At 42.3% G+C, this 23426-nt stretch overlaps 1 protein-coding gene across 1 annotated transcript in view; it reads left to right on the top strand.

Annotated features, from left to right (window-relative positions):
- Positions 1-23426, top strand: part of LOC136867323 (general odorant-binding protein 19d) — a 95950-nt gene that overhangs the window by 60678 nt on the left and 11846 nt on the right. Inside the window, exon 5 of the mRNA XM_067144474.2 lies at positions 16167-16234. Within this exon, the coding sequence (XP_067000575.2) occupies positions 16167-16234 (68 nt within the window). The remainder of the gene's footprint in view (positions 1-16166; positions 16235-23426) is intronic.

The raw sequence follows: 23426 nt of genomic DNA, 5'->3' as shown, positions 1-23426 counted from the left end.
TTTTATGGTTTAATTGAAGTGTGTGTGTTTGAGTCATCAGTCCATAGACTGGTTTGATACAGCTCTCCATGCCACCCTATCCGGTGCTAACCTTTTCATGTCTACGTAACTATTGCATCCTACGTCTACTCTAATCTGCTTGTCATATTCATACCTTGGTCTACCCCTACCGTTCTTACCACCTACACTTCCTTCAAAAACCAACTGAACAAGTCCTGGGTGTCTTAAGATGTGTCCTATCATTCTCTCTCTTCTTCTCGTCAAATTTAGCCAAATCGATCTCCTCTCACCAATTCGATTCAGTAACTCCTCATTCGTGATTCGATTTATCAATCTCACCTTCAGCATTCTTCTGTAACACCACATTTCAAAAGCTTCTATTCTCTTTCTTTCTGAGCTAGTTATCGTCCATGTTTCACTTCCATACAATGCCACGCTCCACACGAAAGTCTTCAAAAACATCTTTCTAATTCCTATATCAATGTTTGAAGTGAGCAAATTTCTTTTCTTAAGAAAGCTCTTCCTTGCTTGTGCTAGTCTGCATTTTATGTCCTCCTTACTTCTGCCATCGTTAGTTATTTTACTACCCAAGTAACAATATTCATCTACTTCCATTAAGACTTCATTTCCTAATCTAATATTTCCTGCATCACCTGCCTTCATTCGACTGCACTCCTTTACTTTTGTTTTGTACTTATTTATTTTCATCTTGTACTCCTTACCCAAGACATCATCCATACCATTCGGCAACTTCTCGAGATCTTCTGCAGTCTCAGATAAAATAACAATATCATCGGCAAATCTCAAGGTTTTGATTTCCTCTCCTTGGACTGTGATTCCCTTTCCAAATTTCTCTTTGATTTCCTTTACTGCCTGTTCTATGTAAACACTGAAAAGGAGAGGGGACAAACTGCAGCCTTGCCTCACTCCTTTCTGGATTGCTGCTTCTTTTTCAAAGCCCTCGATTCTTATCACTACAGATTGATTTTTATACAGATTGTAGATAATTCTTCGTTCTCGGTATCTGATCTTCAGAATCATAAATAGCTTGGTCCAATCAACATTATCGAATGCCTTTTCTAGATCTACGAATGCCATGTACGTGGGCTTGTCCTTCTTGATTCGATCCTCTAAGATTAGACGTAAAGTCAGGATTGCTTCACGTGTTCCTATATTTCTTCTGAAGCCAAATTGATCTTCTCCCAACTCAGCTTCAACTTGTTTTTCCATTCTTCTGTAAATAATACGTGTTAAAATTTTGCAGGCATGAGATACTAAACTAATGGTGCGGTAGTTTTCACACCTGTCAGCACCGGCTTTCTTGGGAATAGGTATAACAACATTCTTCCGAAAATCGGATGGGACTTCTCCTGTCTCATACACCTTGCACACTAAATGAAATAACCTTGCCATGCTGGTTTCTCCTAAGGCAGTCAGTAATTCAGAGGGAATGTCATCAATTCCAGGTGCCTTGTTCCTATTGAGGTCACTCACAGCTCTGTCGAACTCTGACCTCAAAATTGGGTCTCCCATTTCATCAGCATCAACAGACTCATGTTCCAGAACCAAATTATCTACATCTTTGCCTTCATACAACTGTTGGATATGCTCCTGCCATCTTTCTGCTTTGTCTTCTTTCCCTAGAAGTGGCTTTCCATCTGAGCTCTTAATATTCATACACCTAGATTTCCTTTCTCCAAAGGTTTCCTTGATTTTCCTGTATGCAGCATCTACCTTTCCCAGGACCATACAGACTTCGACATCCTTGCACTTCTCCTTCAGCCATTCTTCCTTAGCTACCTTGCACTTTCTATCCACTTCATCCTTTAATCGCCTGTATTCTTTTCTACTCTCTTCATTTCTAGCATTCTTGTATTTTCCTCGTTCATCAATCAGGTGTAGTATGTCCTGAGTTATCCACTGATTCTTAGTTGATCTTTTCTTCCTTCCTAACATTTGTTCAGCAGCCCTACTGACTTCATTTTTCATGACTCTCCACTCTTCCTCTATTGTGTTTCCTTCAGCCTTTTCATTTAGTCCTTGTGCAACATGTTCCTTGAAACAATCCTTCTCACTCTTTTCTTTCAACTTGTCTAGATCCCATCTTTTTGCATTCTTTCCTTTCTTCAATTTCTTCAACTTCAGATGGCATTTCATGACCAACAAGTTGTGGTCAGAGTCCACGTCTGCTCCTGGGAAAGTTTTGCAATCCAACACCTGGTTTCTGAATCTCTGCCTAATCATAATGAAGTCTATTTGATACTTTCCAGTGTCTCCAGGTCTCGTCCACGTATACAGCCGTCGTTTGTGGTGTTTGAACCAAGTATTGGCAAGGACTAAATTATGATCAGTGCAGAATTCAACCAGCCGACTTCCTCTTTCGTTCCTTTGTCCCAATCCAAATTTTCCTACTGTACTACCTTCTCTTGCTTGGCCTACCACTGCATTCCAGTCTCCCATCACAATTAGATTTTCGTCACCTTTTACATATTGTATTAAATCTTCTACCTCCTCATATATTCTTTCGATTTCTTCATCATCCGCTGAACTAGTAGGCATATAGACCTGCACTATTGTGGTGGGCATTGGTTTGGTGTCTATCTTGACGACAATAATTCTTTCACTATGCTGGTCGTAGTAGCTTACCCGCTGCCCATTTTCTTATTCATTATTAAACCAACTCCTGCATTTCCCCTGTTTGATTTTGTGTTGATAATTCGGTAGTTGCCTGACTAAAAGTCTTGTTCTTCCTGCCAACGTACTTCACTTATACCAACTACATCTAACTTTAGCCTATCCATCTTCCTTTTCAGATTCTCTAACCTACCACAACGATTCAAACTTCTAACATTCCACGCTCCCACTCGCAGAATGTCAGTATCCATCTTCCTGATGATCACCCCCTCTCGTGTAGTCCCCACCCGGAGATCCGAATGAGGGACTAGTTTACCTCCGGAATATTTTACCCGGGAGGAAGCCATCATCAGTACATCATTCATACAGAGAGAGCTGCATGTCCTCGAGATTTAGTTACGGCTGTAGTTTCCCGTTGCTTTCAGCCGTGTAGCAGTATCAACACAGCTAAGCCATGTTGAGTATTATTACAAGGCCGTATCAGTCAATCATCTAGACTGCCGCCCTTGCAACTACCGAAAGGCTGCTACCCCCCTTTCGATGAACCATTCGTTAGTCTGGTCTCTCAACAGATACCCATCCGATATGGTTGCACCTGCGGCTCGGCTATCTGCATCATTGGGACACGCAAGCCTCCCCACCGCGGCAAGGTCACATGGTTCGCAGAGGAGGTTAGTTGAAGTATGTCTGTTCATCGACGGGCTGACTAGGCTCAGGCTGTAAAACGGATGTTTACTGTCAGATACTGTAGTAGTAAGTTGATTTTCCAATCCCAGATTTTATCCTTTGTGTGTTTCCAACGTTTTTATTATAATGTTTGCCATTGCAGGCCATTGTGCGGTGAAATGAAATAGCTTATGGCTTTTAGTGCCAGGAGTGTCCGAGGACAAGTTCGACTTGCCAGATGCAGGTCTTTTGATTTGACTCTCGTAGGCGACCTGCGCAACGTGATGAAGATGAAATGATGATGAAGACATCACACACACCCAGCCCCTGTGCCAGCGAAATTAACCAATTATGGTTAAAATTCCTGACCCTGCCGGGAATCTAATGCGGGACCTCTGTGACCAAAGGCCAGCACGCTAACCATTTAGCCATGGGGCCGGACATTGTGCGATGCCGTGGGTGAGGTGGCGACCGCTGGCGGTATTTTTACAGCAGTTGGAAAATATATGTCATGTGGAATTTGAACCACCCCATGAGCTCGTGTAATAACTCGTACAAAGGCTCTCTGGTTTCGATTACAGCTTCAGGTCTGCGATGAACGGGAACCGTGGGACGAGAAATACATGTCTCGTTCTCGGTAATCTCCTCCCCAATATCAAATCCTAGATCCCAAAGGCCATCTTGGAATGTTGGGGCGGGGTCAGACTACTTCTCCCTCATGAAGACCTTTGTCTCAGCCCACACGTTTCCTGTTGGGATGAGATCTATAAGAATAATTTCCTCCTGCTAGATGAACCATTTCTGGATCATTTTTTTAAAGTAACCATAAGGGCACTGTTTTACTCAAATGCAAAAATATCGGCCATTGCCGAGTACTGCATTAGATAAAAACCGTGCACTACGAAATGGACAAACATGAATTCATGTTTAAAAACCAGAACCAGCTTCACATTCAAACACGGATAGGCGGAACAACTAGCGAAAATCTTATCTAACATGCCACGCCTGTTCCTAACCGTTCATAGATCGCTGGGATGTAGTGAACGGACTGACCTGAACATTCGCTAACGTTTTTGAAAGCGTATTGATTCAGCATCGAGCCTGTCACAGATATCATTCTAATGCAACGCCTCATCAACACCAGTACGTCCGCGAGCGAGTTACAGAACTTGTAGAGGATGGTCAAATGATGGCGTCTGCGGCAGGTGAGGTCTGTAGTATTCCTGTTAGGATAGATAGAAGATGGATTTAGGAGTATCGCGAAACAGGACATTCCAGCAGACACCGTGGTAGTGGATTGTGGTGTGTTTCAACACCAGCTCAGGATAACGAGCTGGTGAACGCATCACGACAGAATTCGCTTTTTAATGCGGTGCGTTTAAAACATAATACTGGGTTTCTTGGGTCCGTGGATTCTGTTCGGAGACCACTATGTTCCACTTCTGCGGAGAAGAAGAGCGGTCATCAAGCCGACGCTCCTAACGAACATAATCTCTACTGCCTAGCATTTGCAGAGGAAAATACTGATCGCGACTACAAAACTGTTACACTTAAGAAAATGGAAATTGAAGCACCACGAAGGCATTGGTCGTTTGTGTTGATTTTCAAGATATGGAATGATGCCATGTAGGTATGTAAGCGATCAAAGTTTCAGACCCATTCGATTGTTGCTACAGGTCTCCCCACGTGATTGGTCGCGGAGGAATCAACTTCAGTATACGGACTCTGGTGTAGCGTAGTTGACTTGCAGTCTGTGCAGTGAAGTGTTCCCCGTCAAACATGCCTCGACGACAGAGAAGAGCACGCTATCAACAACTGTCGCCGTTTGAGAGGGCTCGGATAATTGGGCTGTGTGAGGCTGGATTATCGTAAGGACTGTCGCTGCACGTGTTAGCCGACAGGCATCTACGGTACAACGTGTATGGCAGCAGTGGTCAAATGAAGGTACCCACACTCGTAGACCTGGCACATGCCCAGCGCGACAGGCAACTGTGAGAGAGGATCGTCGCATCATTCGGATGGCCCGGATGGAAGTCGATGCAACAACAGCGCAAATTCGAGCAGCTGTGGCACCCCACGTTACACAACAAACAGTTGGTAATCGCCTGCGTGCAGCTGGCTTACGAGCCCGTGTCCATGCAGAAGGTGTTCCATTGACCCCACAGCAGCGACGTGTAAGACTGGCCTGGTGTCGAGAAAGATCGACGTGGGTCGACGAATGGCATAGGGTCGTCTTTAGTGATGAATCGCGCTTCTGTCTGGACCGCAGTGATTGCTGGAATGGTGTGCGCCGACCTACCGGGGAGAGGGGCCGCCCAGATCTTATTCTCGAGAGGCACACAGGGCCAAAACCAACCATTATGGTCTGGGGAGTATTGGCTTTAATGTGAAATCACAATTAGTGCTTGTCGAGGGCACTATGACTGCTCGACAGTACGTTGATAGGGTACTCAATCCAGTGGTTGTCCCTATGATGGCGAACATTGCTAATGGGATGTTTCAGCAGGAAAATGCCCGGGTTCACACTGCACGTATCTCCAGAGAAGCTCTCCACGACATCACCACCTTAGAATGTCACGCCAGATCCCCAGACCTCAGTTCTATTGAGCATGTGTGTGTGGGACATGATGAGTCGACAACTGGCCAACCGTCCTCAGCCACCCACAACTCTGGAACAACTGACCCGTGCAGTGCAGCAAGCATGGGCCACAATTCCTCATGAAGCGATCCAGGGCCTTTTTGACTCCATGCCTCGACGAATTCATCAATGTATTGCAGCTCGTGGTGGGCACATCCTGTATTGATTGTTGTCCAAACTTGCGGTCAGAGGGACCTGAAAGTGTAATAATCGAATCACAACCGAACACTCGTCCTGCATGTTTAATTGTAGCAATGTAGCACCACTCCTTCTGGATGTTGCAATTTCCATTTCCTTCAGTGTATATTCTCGTACAAATCTTCATTTTCCTTCGTGAGCGATGGGAAAAACACAAGCCCTGTACGTTAAGGTGTCTTCCCGTAGTGGTCGCGTGCCTTTACCAGTATAGGAGTGGATGTCCACCCGAGGACCTGGAATGCTTCACAGGATTGAAGGTCGGCTAGATGCAGCCCAATACATTCATATTATGAGTGATGTTATGATTTTACCAGTGCAGCTGTGTCCTGAGGGATTAACTAACCAGTATACACATGAGCGACGATCCAGATATGGTTCGCCGAACAGGACAAAATAATATAGATTGGCCACTTCCATCCCGGATTTCAGCTCAATCGCAAACGTATGCACGCGTCATGAGGGAGAACTGGCGTACGCAATACTGTACATAGAAATAAAACGAAATACGTGAATTGCAATACCTGTTACCGGTAAATATTATCAGTGTATTCCATAAAGCGACTGTGCTTACAAGTTGTTTTAGATAGCTATGAAAAAGGGGTATCGATCATAGCATGGATTCGAACCACTGTAATTCATCTCACGTCACCTTATTCTGCACTTTATCCAACAAACCTACTGTATCGCACTTTCAGAATAGATCTCATACCCTCCACTTAGCGTTGTGGCATGTTATTATCGGGTTTATATGGGATATAGCTGGTTCTCTACTTTCTGGAACCAATTTCCTGCGCTATTTGTTGTGTATGTGTTACGCGTCGATCTAGACATGAGTTTCGGTGATGTCTACAAGACCCAAGCTATGTATGCTTCCGTTTCCTGGTCAGCACTGTACAGGTGTACCCTAATTGCTGAATGCTGGGCTGAGTGGCTCAGACAGTTAAGGCACTGGCTTTTTAACCCAGGTTGGCAGGTTTCATCTTGGTTCATCCCGGTGGTTTTTAAAAGTGCTCAATTGCGTCAGCCCTATGCCGGTAGACTTACCGGCAGCTATAAGAACTTAAGCGGGACAAATTTGCCGCCTTTCCACGTCTCCAAAAAGCGTAAAAGTAGTTAGTGGTTTGGATAGGCAATGTATTATTTATTATTATTATTATTGATTGGTGAATCTCTGACGTGGTGGATTCGATATTAGCTAGTGGCCAAATTTTGTGGTGTTGATTAGGTTACAAGCAATCATCTTTAAAATATATTCATCCACTTGTATTTTTTCAAATCCATATACATGAAGTTATACCATTTTTAAAGCCCTTTAGGCATTTTTAATTCGTGTAGTTACTAGTGTGGCGCCCCAACGTGTGGTAACGGGCTCCAACGTGTGGCAACAGACCTCGTCAGTTAGATTGCTACACCTTTCCAACAGGCTGGCGGCTAGTTTGCTGTTGAGACACAACTGTAAGACTCCTATGTAGGACAATGCAGTACGGTGGACTAGAGGAACTATATACCTCCGCTTATATAAATGCCTGTCTTTGACATTTATATTAAAAATTAAGTTCTGAAAAGAAGATCGTAATTTAATCTCATCGGCTGCAAATGTTAAAATCATTCAAGCTTTCTAGGCCTTTTCAATAGTGAAATTATCAGTTTTAACCCCAATATGGCAATGGGCTTCTTAGTTGGATTGCGACACATTTCCAAGCCGCTCCCGACACCACTCCAAGCGCCTTAACAGGGCAATACATTTTTTATATCCCGCAAATTCCTGCCTCGTACTTTGATTTTATCTCAGATTAGGATAACTTGTGTTGAAGGTATGTTCCGTTCAAATTTTGTTGTTCTATTTTAGTTTTTAACGACATCACGCTAAGCAGAAATGATCGAAACTCAGCATTTAACTTCAGAAATAGCCGAGGTGTGCACTAAGCTATCCATATACAGTATTAAAAGAGTTTACTAAATTTTGCGTTGCAAATCCGTCTGTCCGTTCTACTGGACCGATTTGCTTCATTTCTATTTTATTCTCTTGGGAATCAGCTGGCGGTGAATCATGAGGCATTGATAGATATCTAAGTTAAGCCAACTAAGAGTAATCATAAAATCAAATCATTAAATGATCACTCCAATAATTGCAGGCGAAGGCTTACTCTAACCCGCAATACACTCTTTACTTAGCAGGTTGCTAAGCGACCAACACTTTCATTAATATTGTGATGTATGTGATTTTCATCCTTTGTAATGTAACTGCATGCAGCAATGTTTGATTACTACCTGTCAAATTAGAGAATATACACTTCCTCTCATGATGGATGCTTGATTCACTGACCTTTCCCAGCTTCTGAATATACTCAACAGATGGCAGAACGTTCTTAATAACTTAGAGAGAAAAGTCTACGTATTTACAGACGGGAATGAAAAAAAATGAAATGGCGCATGGGTTGTAGTGCCGGGAGTGTCCGAGGACAAGTTCGGATCGCCAGATGCAGGTCTTTTGATTTGACACCCGGAGGCGACCTGCGCGTCGTGATGAGGATGAAATGATGATGAAGACGACACATACACCCAGCCCCCGTGCCAGCGATTAACCAATTAAGGTTAAAATTCCCGACCCTGTCGGGGATCGAACCACCCCTGTAACCAAAGGCCAGCACGCTAACCATTTAGCTATGGAGCCGGACCGACGGGAATGTATGAAGTTGACTAGTCTTCTATATGACCATTTAATAAAGTGCAGGAACAAACTCTTGAAAAAGTGTGTAGTCTATTTACATGAACCAGTATTCAGCCAGGGCCAATTATACGTTGCACTATGTCGGGCAAGTTCGTTTGAAAATGTTAAGATCCAGATACGGCCGAATGATGGAAGCACAGAGAATATTGTGTGGAAATAAGTGCTATAAGGTCCGGCTCCATAGCTAAATGGTTAGCGTGCTGGCCTTTGGTCACAGCGGTCCCGGGTTCGATCCCCGGCAGGGTCGGGAATTTTGTCCGCCTCTGTGGTGTAGTGGTTAGCGTGATTAGCTGCCACCCCCGGAGGTCCGGGTTCGATTCCCGGCTCTGCCACGAAAATTTGAAAAGTGGTACGAGGGCTGGAACGGGGTCCACTCAGCCTCGGGAGGTCAACTGAGTAGAGTTGGGTTCGATTCCCACCTCAGCCATCCTGGAAGTGGTTTTCCGTGGTTTCCCACTTCTCCTCCAGGCAAATGCCGGGATGGTACCTAACTTAAGGCCACGGCCGCTTCCTTCCCTCTTCCTTGTCTATCCCTTCCAATCTTCCCATCCCTCCACAAGGCCCCTGTTGAGCATAGCAGGTGAGGCCTCCTGGGCGAGGTACTGGTCATTCTCCCCAGTTGTATCCCCCGACCAAGAGTCTGAAGCTCCAGGACACTGCCCTTGAGGCGGTAGAGGTGAGATCCCTCGCTGAGTCCGAGGGAAAAGCCGAACCTGGAGGGTAAACAGATGGTGATGATGATGAATAAGTGCTATAAACTAAATTACGAATAAATCAGTTATTATGTACCGATGTTAAATATTCATGAAACTATTGAAAAGAGCATGCAAAACAATATGACTGCGACAGGCATATTCAGACGAGTTATCTGACCTATTTATAAGGAATGCTGCAGAGCAGCATTGATTCACTAGTATTTATTATTTGATTAGTATACAGTGGTGAACTGATGTTAACGATACCAAGAAGAAGCGCTAAATTCACAGACCACATCTTGCGACACAATGCCTTTCTTACGAATCTTTTGAAGAAAAAATCACGGGGAAGAAAGGCCGAGGACGACTGAGGAAAAAACTCCTCCAAGACTTGGCACAGAGTCTCCATTATGATTCTTGTTATGAAAAGAAACGAGGAGCTGAGGGCAGGAGAGAGTGGTTGAATAGACAAGATAGCCTTTAGACACTGATGGTGATGATGGTGATGACAGTGGTGAAGAAATATTAAGGGAGCCAAAAGAGGAAATGTAACATCTCTCCGTTTATATAAGCTGCACAGGAAAACTGAAGAAACATCTTTGTGGAAAATATAATGTTTGATGTCTTTTACCTACGAGGAGTACATATTGACGTTAATTACATTCTCAAACATTTCCGCAAATAAGAGGGTTGGGACATTTGATGGCGAATATTATTTTCCTCTCATTCGCACGGTGCTACCACACAATAGTCATACTGTATGTCCTGGAAAGCGTTTCATTGACAGTACCTGGACACAGCACGAGGTGGCGGTGCGTTTGACAGGTACCACACACAGGGCGATGGGACTGCAGTAGTGAGTCCAGCCGAATGCCGAGTGGATGTAACGTGGCAAGTACTAGAGCACCCATCATACTCACTGGACTTGTCTCCGTGTGATTTTGACCTCATCCAAACTGTGAAAGAACCATTGCGTGGGAGACGGTTGTGGACACGAGATGACATTCTCAACGTTGTGAAACATGGTATTGTAAACTTCACACGTAGTGAGGGGACTGGTATTCGACGTCTCCCACATCATTCGCAAAGTTTTGTAGACAATCTAGAGGACTACTCTAAGGGTTTATCGTAGAGGTTACTGTACTCTCTGAGAATAAACATTATGCAGCACAAGGAGTTCCTGGCTAACAGATTCCGCGCTTTATATCCCACATCTGGTAAATCTACTCGGCATTATTCATACAAGGGTTTTTTTTTTAAGTTTTGGCTACTATTTTATGTATTGATACATAGCATACATACTGTACATGGTTCTAAGTTCCATAGGCCTTCGATATAGTCACCAGCGTTGCGCACAACTTGTTCTCAGCGAGGCGAAATCCATTGGATCCCGCTGGCACTGCCCAGTTTGTCGACGGTGAGAAGGGAGGGATCGGTGTCCTGCAAAACGTCTTCAGTTCTACGGAAGCGCTTTCCGCGTAGTGGCTGTTTCATCATAGGGATTAGATCAAAGTCACAGAGACTTAAGTACGGAATGTATGGGAGTGATAGAGCACCCCCAGTGATTGAACAATTCAGACACAACTCTTGTATTGTCACGCAGAACGATGGGTGAGTGTCGCTGTTTGCTTCTTAGAATTGCTCGCAGATTGTTTTGCGAAAATGAAATTAGTACGCCGCCTTAACGGTCTACGTTAAGATCACATCGAATGCATCTCCACTAATGCGGATACAGTCTGTACTTACTGGAGGGTGACCAGATCGAGACATGCCCAACCACGTCCTTGCTGCGACTTGTAGCACACTTTAGCCAGCTTCTCTATTCATGCTCGGAAACACAGCGACTGTCCCTCGTGAGCGCTTGCTCAAACGGCTCATTTTCACCTGTCCATTGTAAACGGACGTGAAGAGGGAAGGGCGAACTCATGTGCTCTGGGGAGGAGGACGCAGGCCATCAAACCTTGGTAAGAATAACAGAGCCCGGCACCGTTGCACGTTGTGTTGGAGCATGATTGCCAAGACTTAAAAGCCAACTTATGCACATTCCACGGAACCATACACTCCGCACTCCCACCTAGGGCCTATATATTTCCATTCGTCTGGTAGAGCCCGCATTATGTCCAACCCTCGTTTTCTTTGCTGGTGATTTAACGTCACAATAACACGTCGAAAGTTTCCGGCGACGCCAGGATGAAAAATAGGATAGTAGTGGCCGTGGCCTTAATTTGGTACAGCCCCAGCATTTGCCTGGTGTGAAAATGGGAAATCACGGAAAACCATCTTCAAGGCTGCCGTCAGTGGGGTTCGAACCCACTATCTCCCGAATACTGGCTACTGGTCGCAATTAAGCGACTGCAGCTATCGGGCTCGGTGTGGCCTTATTTAAGGGCGTCTGCATTCTAAATAAAATGCAATAAAATGTCGTATTCTAAATAATTTTCTCTAATGTTTACAAGCCCCATAATACGGAATAACAAACAACACTGCCTTCAACATGAAATTGAGCTTAGTGCTAGTGATACAGCGATATAGACTACGCATGGAACTGTAGCGCATGCTGTGATACAACCTACTGCACCACACACAACTGTTAGTTCGCTCGAATTCCACCGGTGAAGATTCATGCAACGAGAAGTACGTATCAAGTTTCCTGCAAGCGAAGCCACTACTATTACTACTACTACTACTACTACTACTACTACTACACGTTTTCATTCCTCCCCTGAAGGGGGAGGCTGGCCTCTTAGACGGTTACGCCGTCTCTCAGGCCGGGAGATTTGATACGGTGAAGGAGATGTGCGGAGTAGTGATGGGACATTCGATTCATTTTACTGAATCGATTCATTTGATTCCGTTCACGTTACTGAATCGATACAGTGATTGGATTCACGGCTCATTGGTCACCGCTCCCACTGCATCTGTGTAGTATGTGCTGGTAAGACAACAGCAACAGCATTCAGTGCTCGCAGCTGCCATCTGGTCTTCATACTATGAACTCCTTTCTTAGAAGAAATACTAGTTACTCTAATACATCGAAGGTTTCCGGCGACGCAGGGTGGGAAAGGTTAGGAAGGTAGCAGCCATGGCCTGAATTAAGGTACAGTCCCAGCATTTCCTGGTGTGAAAATGGGGAACTACGGAAAAACCATCTTAACGGCTGCCGACGGTGGGATTCGAACCCACCATCCCCCGAATGCAAGCGCATAGCCACGCGATATTAACCGCACGACAACTCGCTCAGTCATTTTTGAAAATATGTATTTTTCTATCAGCTGAGGATTTTTTAAATCGTCATATTTTGTATAGGCTACCCGAGATGTACAGTAGCCCGCTGGTTTTCTGATTCAACATACTGTTATTGCGTCTGTCCACATATGATTGAAGTCTTGTGCAACGATGTGACATATGAACTGAGAAAATACCGAGCCGTTCTTCCCAATATAAAACAGGTACTTTTGAGTGGTCATGAGCATGACTCATAGTCATAGGGCAGGCTAGAGTCGAGTTTAATTGTCAAATGTCAACTAAGTTATAATACTAAGATTCATTAAACTAATAAATAGTATTACCTAATAGCCTACCTACTTACTAGCTACTTCAGAATTATGTTGTGACTACCTTTTTAACACTGCAAATAAATCCATCTATTATTTAAACCTACATGTAAGAAGAGGACAGTGAATGCAAATGGGTATTATTTTCAAATGAGCTGAGCTCGAGAGTCCATTATAGCATACGATTCTTTCATTGTAGCATGGCTCACTGTATGTCTCGCTGCAGCGGAAGCTCGGCTCTCCGCGTGTCCAGTGAGCCGATAAGGAGCCGTGTGTATCATGTGTCTCACTGAGCCGCGCTCGTTCACGATTCTTTAGATGTGCCATGATTCACTGTCTCGCTGCAGCGGAAGCTCGGCTCCCCGTCAACGTCCATTGAGTGCGCCACTCAGCACTGTCCGCTGGGAGTAAGCTGAATCGTGTGTCGTGAGCTCGCCGTTCCTGTGAATCGATTCACTCGGACACTTGAATGAATCGATACACTGCTTCGAATCATCCATTCAGTAGCCAACACTAGTGCGGAGAAGGAGAGAGGTTGGGCGGCCGTGGCCTATAACTGCTAACTGTCCCGGCATTCGCCTTAGTGCAGGAGAATGGAAAACCACGGAAAACCATTCTCAGGACAGCCGACGGGTGGGGCCAGGCGTGAAGTCCACCCCTGTGCCCCTGTCCCGTCTCCCGAATGCAGAGGCATAGAGCCACGGTAGAGCCGTGGCCACCTCTCCTCTGCTCGGTTGGCCGGTCAGAGTACAGAGCTGTTAGACCACGGACAAGCCGTTGCCTCTTAAGGGACGTAATCCAAGGGCCAAAACCCACTCTGCATCTACCGAAGCGAAGCTCCCGATGTTGAAGCTTTAAAGGATATAGGCCTACATAGCGTGCGCGCGGCGAGGACGCAGCTTGAACTCATGGTCGAATGGCGCCTCGTCTTCGCATTTTATCCAACTATATCTTTAATGATAGAGTAGAGTCATTGACTAATAATATTGTGCTTAAAAAGACATGTACCCACAAATGCTGACTTAAGTAACTTCTTAGCCGTTCCTACAGAGCTGGAGGGAATTTACGATTGTTGAGAAAGACACACAAAGGGATTTCTTATTATTACGGAGGAATATCGCACAATGTGCATAGGCCTACATGACATAAAATAACTTCATTACACAGTTCAACTAAAGACTATGTCCTTTTTGTACAAAGCTCTGCGTGGTACCGTTGACAAACTTTCCCACACAATTCGCAAACACAATTTTCACCTGATTCGTGGAAGTATGACACAGCTTGTAATGAAATACATGGACTGCGAAGCGCATTATGGTATGCCGCAATTCATAATCAAACTCAATACATTATGACGTCATCATGGCGTCTGCTCGGTTAACAATCTATCCATATATTCGCTTTTCTATCCTGCAGTTTTTGAAGTAAAGCTTGACATTGCGTCATTGAAGGCAATGGTATTCTTAATCGCACTTCTTCTATATAGAACGGGTGTTTTGTTAGCTCATCGGTTAGTCTCCAATGGGCGTTGTTTGCCAGGTGAAGAGCTCTTTTTTTAAGTTACATGGCCTTCACTCTTTCTAGTACAGCTAGGCTATTCTTCGACAGGTGTTCCCAGATAATGTATAAGACGTATGTCATGACAGGGGAAATCTTGATGTGAAATAAGGCTATTGCTGTCTTCATAGATAATTGTCGAAGGTCCTTGAAGTCGCTGCTCGCTGATGTGTTTACAAAAAAAGGGATTTTCCTGGGGTGCCCAGTATCACAGAGAATGTTTTCCGTGGTCAATGTGCGTCGTCGTCTTCATTTCTTATTTGGGACATTTCTCGTTTCCTTAAACTATTTAAGTCGTCGTCGTAATCTGTTTACACTCCAGGGTCGGTTTTTCCCTCGGACTCAGCGAGGGATCCCACCTCTACCGCCTCAAGGGGATACAACTGGGGAAGTTGACCAGTACCTCGCCCAGGCGGCCTCACCTGCTATACTGAACAGGGGCCTTGTAGGGGTATGGGAAGATTGGAATGGATAGACAAGGAAGTGGGAAGGAAGCGGCCGTGGCCTTAAGTTAGGTACCATCCCGGCATTTGCCTGGACGAGAGGTGGGAAACCACGGAAAACCACTTCGAGGATGGCTGAGGTGGGAATGGAACCCACCTCTACTCAGTTGACCTCCCGAGGCTGAGTGGACCCCGTTCCAGCCCTCGTACCACTTTTCAATTTTCCTGGCAGAGCCGGGAATCGAATCCTGGCCTCCGGGGATGGCAGCTAATCACACTAACCATACACACACTTGGCGGATTGGGCTCTTAAGCAACGACTCGTGATAGCTGAGCGTGCTTAAAGTTGGAAGAGGTAACATGTGGTTGTTAAACGGAAGCTCGAGTCCGATGTAAGACGAATATTTTCATTTCTTTGTTAATGTTCGTGTGAGCTGCGTTGATGAAGACAAATCTAAATCATGGTCAGTTCTCATACGCCTATTGCAGGTACTCTGCTATGTTTGCTTTTAAGTAGCTCTTAAAAGTAAGCTATTACTGACGGATGTGCAACGAGCTTGTTTATGGTCTTTCGATAAACGAAGCAAATGTTGAAAATGACTACATCCTTTGTTAGAGGAAATTCAACCGCGGGGTGGGGGGTGGGGGGAGGGGGGAGACATTTTTCCACGCCGCAATATGTGTGGTGGAACTTACCCATTACCGGCGCCTTGCAGTAGAAACAGGCGGATAATATTTTGCATCTTGTCTTCTCCTTGTAAGATCAGTGTTCAGGAAGGTAATAATTATCTTGTCCTCCTAAAATGACAATGACGGTCACATTACCTTGAATTAAGGGAAATCTCTTCTGGAGTATGTCATAGAAATACTCCCCTGAATCATAATACATGGTAATAATAATAAAAACTGTTCGACTGTTCTCATGGAAAGGCTTTGTCTCTTAATGGCGTGTAGGATTCAATTTAACTCTTCATTTTATGTTAATATTAATTGAGTTATACGCCGTGTCACAGTATGATCTTAATATGTTTCCTGTTTTATACGTTTCAGCTAAAAAACTGAAGACAGATGATTCCTGCTTATTGGCCTATTTCTTTCACCAATGTATCCATGATCAGGTGAGTACGAATTCATTTTGTAGTCTTGGATAACAAACACAGAAGGACAGTTCAATATTCCACTTACAACTTTATGTCTAATGTTCACTTCATATACTAAGTGCAATTAGTGAACAAGTAGCATTTCGGTTGAATATCAATCAATCAATCAATCAATCAATCAATCAATCAATCAATCAATCAATCAATCAATCAATCAATCAATCAATCAATCAATCAATCAATCAATCAATCAATCAATCAATCAATCAATCAATCAATCAATCAATCAATCAATCAATCAATCATATGAATTTAGGGCTGCCGACTAGGTGGTAGATTCCCTATCAATCGTTTACCTAGCTTTTTCTTAAATATTCTCAACGAACTTGGAAATACAGTATATCGAACATTTCCCTCGATAATTTATTCCAATCTGTCCTCTTGAATTCCAACTTTATCTTCATATTGAACCCTTGTATCACCTATTGAGGGATACCTACCTTTCTTAGCTATCAGCAAAGTTCATGAGATCTGTCTCTTGGGTCGTATCGGGTTCTTCGTCACTGGCTGAGGTGAAGGTAGTGTAACTTAATTTTATGAATACTAACAAATAAAATCATGAATAAATAAAAATATATAAATACAATTACTCAAAAACTTAATAAAATTAATAAGCATAATTAACCGAAATGTCCGTAGTATGGGCGCCAGAGTTCACCAGAATGGATCCCTCGAATTTAGATAAGAGCATGATAAACTTTATATCCCAGGGTGTGTACATAATGCTGCGTACTGGTACATCTGCTGCAGGCCTTACCTAACCTCCTGAAAACGACTAATTAGGTAGGAACTGCACCTAGGTTTATCAATAACACTGATTCTAAAATAGCTAACTATATTCTGAACAAATTCCGTGCATGAGCACCTCATCAACATACAACATTATACATATAATACACACATAAAATATTGCTGGAAGATTCCATATTTACAACAATAACAATAATAATGAAACTCGTGGGAAAACGAAAGCGAGAACTAAGTTACCATTTGTAAATAGTCCGATGAACAATGTACATGTATGAAGATAAATACCCTTCACTGTCTCTATCAGTTCGACTTACCGATTCTCATAATCGGCAAGTTATCACATCACACAGATACTGTACCTTGTACTACTGTGTTCACATATTTTAACACTTGTTGTAAAGATATATACACACGTCTGTCGATCCTCAACATATATATTTATGGAAAGTCTGAGATAGCTTTCACCAACATACAATGCTAGGCCGCCACAAGTGCTACAATACTTAATGCGCAAGCACTCTCCACAATCAGCCACTTTCCACGAACGTAACTAGACTACGCTCCACGAACGTTTGAAGTCCAGTCCATTGCAGCCGTGTCACTCCAGTACCGTGTATCAGCACCACTTCCTTCCCGTACAGTACCTCAGTTGTAGTTGTAGTTGTAGTTATCTTCCTTCTCGTTCCTTTACAATCACCTCTACAATCACCCTTACAATGTTCCTTACAATCTCCTTTTCACAATGTCCCTGGTTGCCGCCGTATCATCAACCTTTATAGACATCAACATCCCCCTCCTCTCAGATGATACGTCTGGATTGGTCCTTGTCCACCAATCATGAGTGATCTCTAGTCAAGACCAAGCCCTGAACTTCTCCTTGCTTCCAAGAGAATAACAAACACTCGGGAGTTTTACATGAATCACCAAACTTCCCTGGTACAACAACAAGCTTATCTCATCAGGCTGGGATATATACATGAGTAATGGAATTTCCTGACACAAGTACATCACAACAGACACTGGGGTAGCCATATGACTCATTCAAATTACCAGAGTTATTACAGCAATGTTTTCCCACTCGTGCAAAACAAATTACTCATACCTACATATGTGGATATCTTCCAGCTTACCAATATAAATGGCAAAATATACAAATGAAATAATAATAATAATAATAGAAATCGAATACTGACAATAATATCTATAACTTCTACATATAATTTGGGGGTGTGATATATGTACTATCACATAACGCCCCCTTGGTGAATCGATGATATCACATATTATGATTCACCATAAAACAGAACTTCATACATAACCTTATAATGACATAACTGAACACATAATTTACTGTAATAATGATATATACATTGCGTCTACTGCATTGTATTCGCACACACGAATTACAATTTGTCCAAACAATAATAATAATAATAATAATAATAATAATAATAATAATAATAATATGTCTATGTACACACAACTCTGATTGTTTCATATACCATTAAACACAATCCCTTCTTGCTACTGCACACATACATTAAAAAATTGATAATATATACATCCAAGGTGCAGATCCTATCTCTTATATCTGCGAAGGCTATAGATATTAAATGTCCCAAGGACCTTATTTTCAGCGGTTAGGAGCCTATAAGCACACTTGCCTATTCTACTGTCCACAGTATACGGACCCTGATGCAATTGAAAAAACTATACATAAACTTAACATTGGCATCGATAGACGAGGAATGCGTACCGCAATAAAATCCGAATACATCTCTAATACAATCTATCTCACACACAAACATTCATCCCATTCGGTCACACAAGAATTATACAAACTTTTATTCGGAACATTCATAACAAAGAAATCCCTCTTTCTGAAATGCGCGGGAATCTCACTACGTTTACTCTTCCACAAAACCATAATTAATGTAAGCAAACAGATCACATACTTTTTCACACATTCCACATCGATATCACTCAGCACGTCATTCAAATCATTCACACAAGTCTCAGAATTAAATAAAACATTACGCACTCGCTTGGATAGACTTTCCTTCATCTCACGCACATTTCCATTCTCACACACGCTCACTCTATTATTGTAATTCTTACCATAATTCACTATAATGTTGCTATCATTACCACTTAATGACCCAACAATTAGTCCACCGTCACCACCTTCCATATCAGCTCCTACTTGCACCACTTTCATGCCAACAACACTGCTACTTTCGACTCTCTTATCAGAAGTTTCATTAATCTCAAAGTCACCATTTTCACACATAATGGACCTAACTTTACTCTCCTCACGTACACTTAAATAAAGAAAAACATCCTCATGATGTATACTCCGTGAACACTCTTCACTTACTAAACAACCTTCATCAACTTCACAAAAAACTTCACTTTCAATTTCAGAAACTTCCACAAGATTATCGATCGCAGCACCGCTATTACCATCACCACTAGCACAAAGTAAGACATCCGACACATCTTTCTTACTTTCATCACGCCCCCTATTCTCAAAATCTCCCTGAACACAAAACACATGGTCATACAATAATTCCTCTTTCACGTCTACCTCGTAACTTACCTGTTTCATCGCGTGAATAGGAATTTCGGTATCGGACTGCCTATCTGACCCAACTAAGAAGTCCGATTCCGATTTAAATTACTTGACGTGGACTGTTCACTATTATCATGTCTCTGCACTTGATCTGGAGGTCTTTGATCCGTACGCCCCCTACTTTCTGATTCCCCTTGATTAGGTCTTCTGCCATAATATTCCTGGTGATTAACTCCCTGATTAGACTGTCTCTTTCCCCTTCCGGAATTACCACCCTGATTCCCTTGCCTAGAATGACTGAAATTCTGATTATTCCTATCTCCCGCTACCTGATTACCTTGTCTCCCATTATCCCCGTAATTTCTACCTTCACTTTGCCTAGTCCTCCCCTGCCCTTCCAAAGCATCAAACCTCTCTAACAGCTGCTCTAATTCCTTAATCGTAACAATATTCTGCATACATGCAGCTAATCCGACCTTCTCAGGAAAATGCCTCAACATCTGGCGGACTGTATCTCTCTCCGATGCTAGACCTTCAATATTCTGGCTGATCAGAACATGCGCCAAGAAATACTCCGTCATAGATACACCTTCCTGAGGTTTATACTTGCCAAATAGCACGCGATCTCTTTCCCTTCCCTGAATAGCTTCACTCCACAATTTAGAACTAAATTTCTCCCTAAATTCCTCCAAACTCGAAATACCCTGTCTGTAAACTTGAAACCAAGATCTCGCTTCTCCAACAACTGCAACATCCAACAGCTCATCAACCATACTCCAATCAATCAAACCATCGTCAAGATTCTTAGAAAACCGTTTCTCCACCGTTTTCAAGAATTCCATCGGATTAAACTGCCGACCATTAAACTTGGGTAATTCAGAGTCCTTCGTACAAGATACGTACCTATTACATATACTGCTACCTACTTGGATTTGACTGATCTCCTGCCTTAATTTCACATGACATGATTTAATTCCTTCTTCCACTACCATTCTGGCATTTCCTTCTATTGACTTGAGGTCATCTTTTACCGACTTAAGGTTTTTCTCCAATTTCTCATTCTTCTCATCTATTCGCTTCGCTAAAACATTCTGATTGGTTTTAATTCTATCTATTTCTTCGACTTTATCTTCCACTATTTTTATTCTCTTATCACATTCCTTGCTGTTTTCAACAAATTCTTTCCTAACTACATTAATTCGGCCTTCAATTTTCTCAGTCAATTCCAAGCGTTGAGCTTCTATCTTATTGTTGACTTCCTGAATTTCCCTGCTTTGATGGTCAAACTTCTGGTTTAATTTGTCTATTCTACCATTCACAGCGCTACTTAAACTATCAATTTTACTAGACAATTCAACACTAGCTAAATTTAACTCTGCACTCTGCTTCTCAATCTTACTGGACAGCTCCGTACTAACTGAATTTAATTCACGATTAATACTGTATATTTCATTACTTAAAAAACTCAATTCACTCTTCAACTCTTTACTCTGACTATCAATCTTGCTAGACAATTCAACATTATTATTATCGATTTTACTGCACAATTCAACATTATTATTATCGATTTTACTGGAGAGTTCATCCTTTAACTCTTCATTCTTCCTATCCATTTTACTGGATAATTCATCACTCTTACTGGACAATACATCACTCTTACTGTTAAATTCACCTTTCAACTCTTTACTGAACTTATTAAATAGTGATTGGAGCATACTAAGAGTTAAGGTCGCCCCTTGATCCCCTACATTCTGAGTTTGAGACGGGTTACTCGGTTCCTCACCTATCGTTGTCAATTGATTTTTCCTACTATCAGCCATTTCGCTATTCTCACTTAAATTAGATAAACTCAATGTGGTGGAATTATTTTGACTTCTCTTAACCTGATTCATGATACCGGCAACTTTAACAACCTCTCTACTTCTCAATTTTATAATACTCAACTCGCTACAACATTTCTTCATACTCCAACATACATATCACGTACATATAAAACACTTCACTGACATAGTTTGTAGAATTCCATCCACACCTGACAAGTGCACCTACGCTTATAAGCCTAACAGATGTACCAATCATTCAGCCCCACGTTGGGCGCCAATTGTAACTTAATTTTATGAATACTAACAAATAAAATCATGAATAAATAAAAATATATAAATACAATTACTCAAAAACTTAATAAAATTAATAAGCATAATTAACCGAAATGTCCGTAGTATGGGCGCCAGAGTTCACCAGAATGGATCCCTCGAATTTAGATAAGAGCATGATAAACTTTATATCCCAGGGTGTGTACATAATGCTGCGTACTGGTACATCTGCTGCAGGCCTTACCTAACCTCCTGAAAACGACTAATTAGGTAGGAACTGCACCTAGGTTTATCAATAACACTGATTCTAAAATAGCTAACTATATTCTGAACAAATTCCGTGCATGAGCACCTCATCAACATACAACATTATACATATAATACACACATAAAATATTGCTGGAAGATTCCATATTTACAACAACAACAATAATAATGAAACTCGTGGGAAAACGAAAGCGAGAACTAAGTTACCATTTGTAAATAGTCCGATGAACAATGTACATGTATGAAGATAAATACCCTTCACTGTCTCTATCAATTCGACTTACCGATTCTCATAATCGGCAGTTATCACATCACACAGATACTGTACCTTGTACTACTGTGTTCACATATTTTAACACTTGTTGTAAAGATATATACACACGTCTGTCGATCCTCAACATATATATTTATGGAAAGTCTGAGATAGCTTTCACCAACATATAATGCTAGGCCGCCACAAGTGCTACAATACTTAATGCGCAAGCACTCTCCACAATCAGCCACTTTCCACGAACGTAACTAGACTACGCTCCACGAACGTTTGAAGTCCAGTCCATTGAAGCCGTGTCACTCCAGTACCGTGTATCAGCACCACTTCCTTCCCGTACAGTACCTCAGTTGTAGTTGTAGTTGTAGTTATCTTCCTTCTCGTTCCTTTACAATCACCTCTACAATCACCCTTACAATGTTCCTTACAATCTCCTTTTCACAATGTCCCTGGTTGCCGCCGTATCATCAACCTTTATAGACATCAACATCCCCCTCCTCTCAGATGATACGTCTGGATTGGTCCTTGTCCACCAATCATGAGTGATCTCTAGTCAAGACCAAGCCCTGAACTTCTCCTTGCTTCCAAGAGAATAACAAACACTCGGGAGTTTTACATGAATCACCAAACTTCCCTGGTACAACAACAAGCTTATCTCATCAGGCTGGGATATATACATGAGTAATGGAATTTTCTGACACAAGTACATCACAACAGACACTGGGGTAGCCATATGACTCATTCAAATTACCAGAGTTATTACAGCAATGTTTTCCCACTCGTGCAAAACAAATTACTCATACCTACATATGTGGATATCTTCCAGCTTACCAATATAAATGGCAAAATATACAAATGAAATAATAATAATAATAATAGAAATCGAATACTGACAATAATATCTATAACTTCTACATATAATTTGGGGGTGTGATATATGTACTATCACAGTAGTGTTCAGTAATTCTAATCTATCTACTTGAATTAAAGGTCTGTTTAAAAGATTTCTATTTATTCAGGAAATTTTGAAGCATTCTGATATGTCAACGGTATCATAGAAGTCAATTGTGTCCACTGGACATCACAATCATTTTTACATAAAGGTCAGAACACTGGTGTGAGACTTTGACGTAACTGCCTGATGGGTATTCTTACTAGAAACCATTGTCTCAATTATTAATTATTTAAGAAAGGAAAGTC

This window comes from Anabrus simplex, chromosome 3 (genome assembly GCF_040414725.1).
Source record: "Anabrus simplex isolate iqAnaSimp1 chromosome 3, ASM4041472v1, whole genome shotgun sequence".
NCBI classification, from domain to species: domain Eukaryota; kingdom Metazoa; phylum Arthropoda; class Insecta; order Orthoptera; family Tettigoniidae; genus Anabrus; species Anabrus simplex.
The sequence above is the reverse complement of the archived record's forward strand: the minus strand, read 5'-3'. Positions and strand labels throughout refer to the sequence as shown.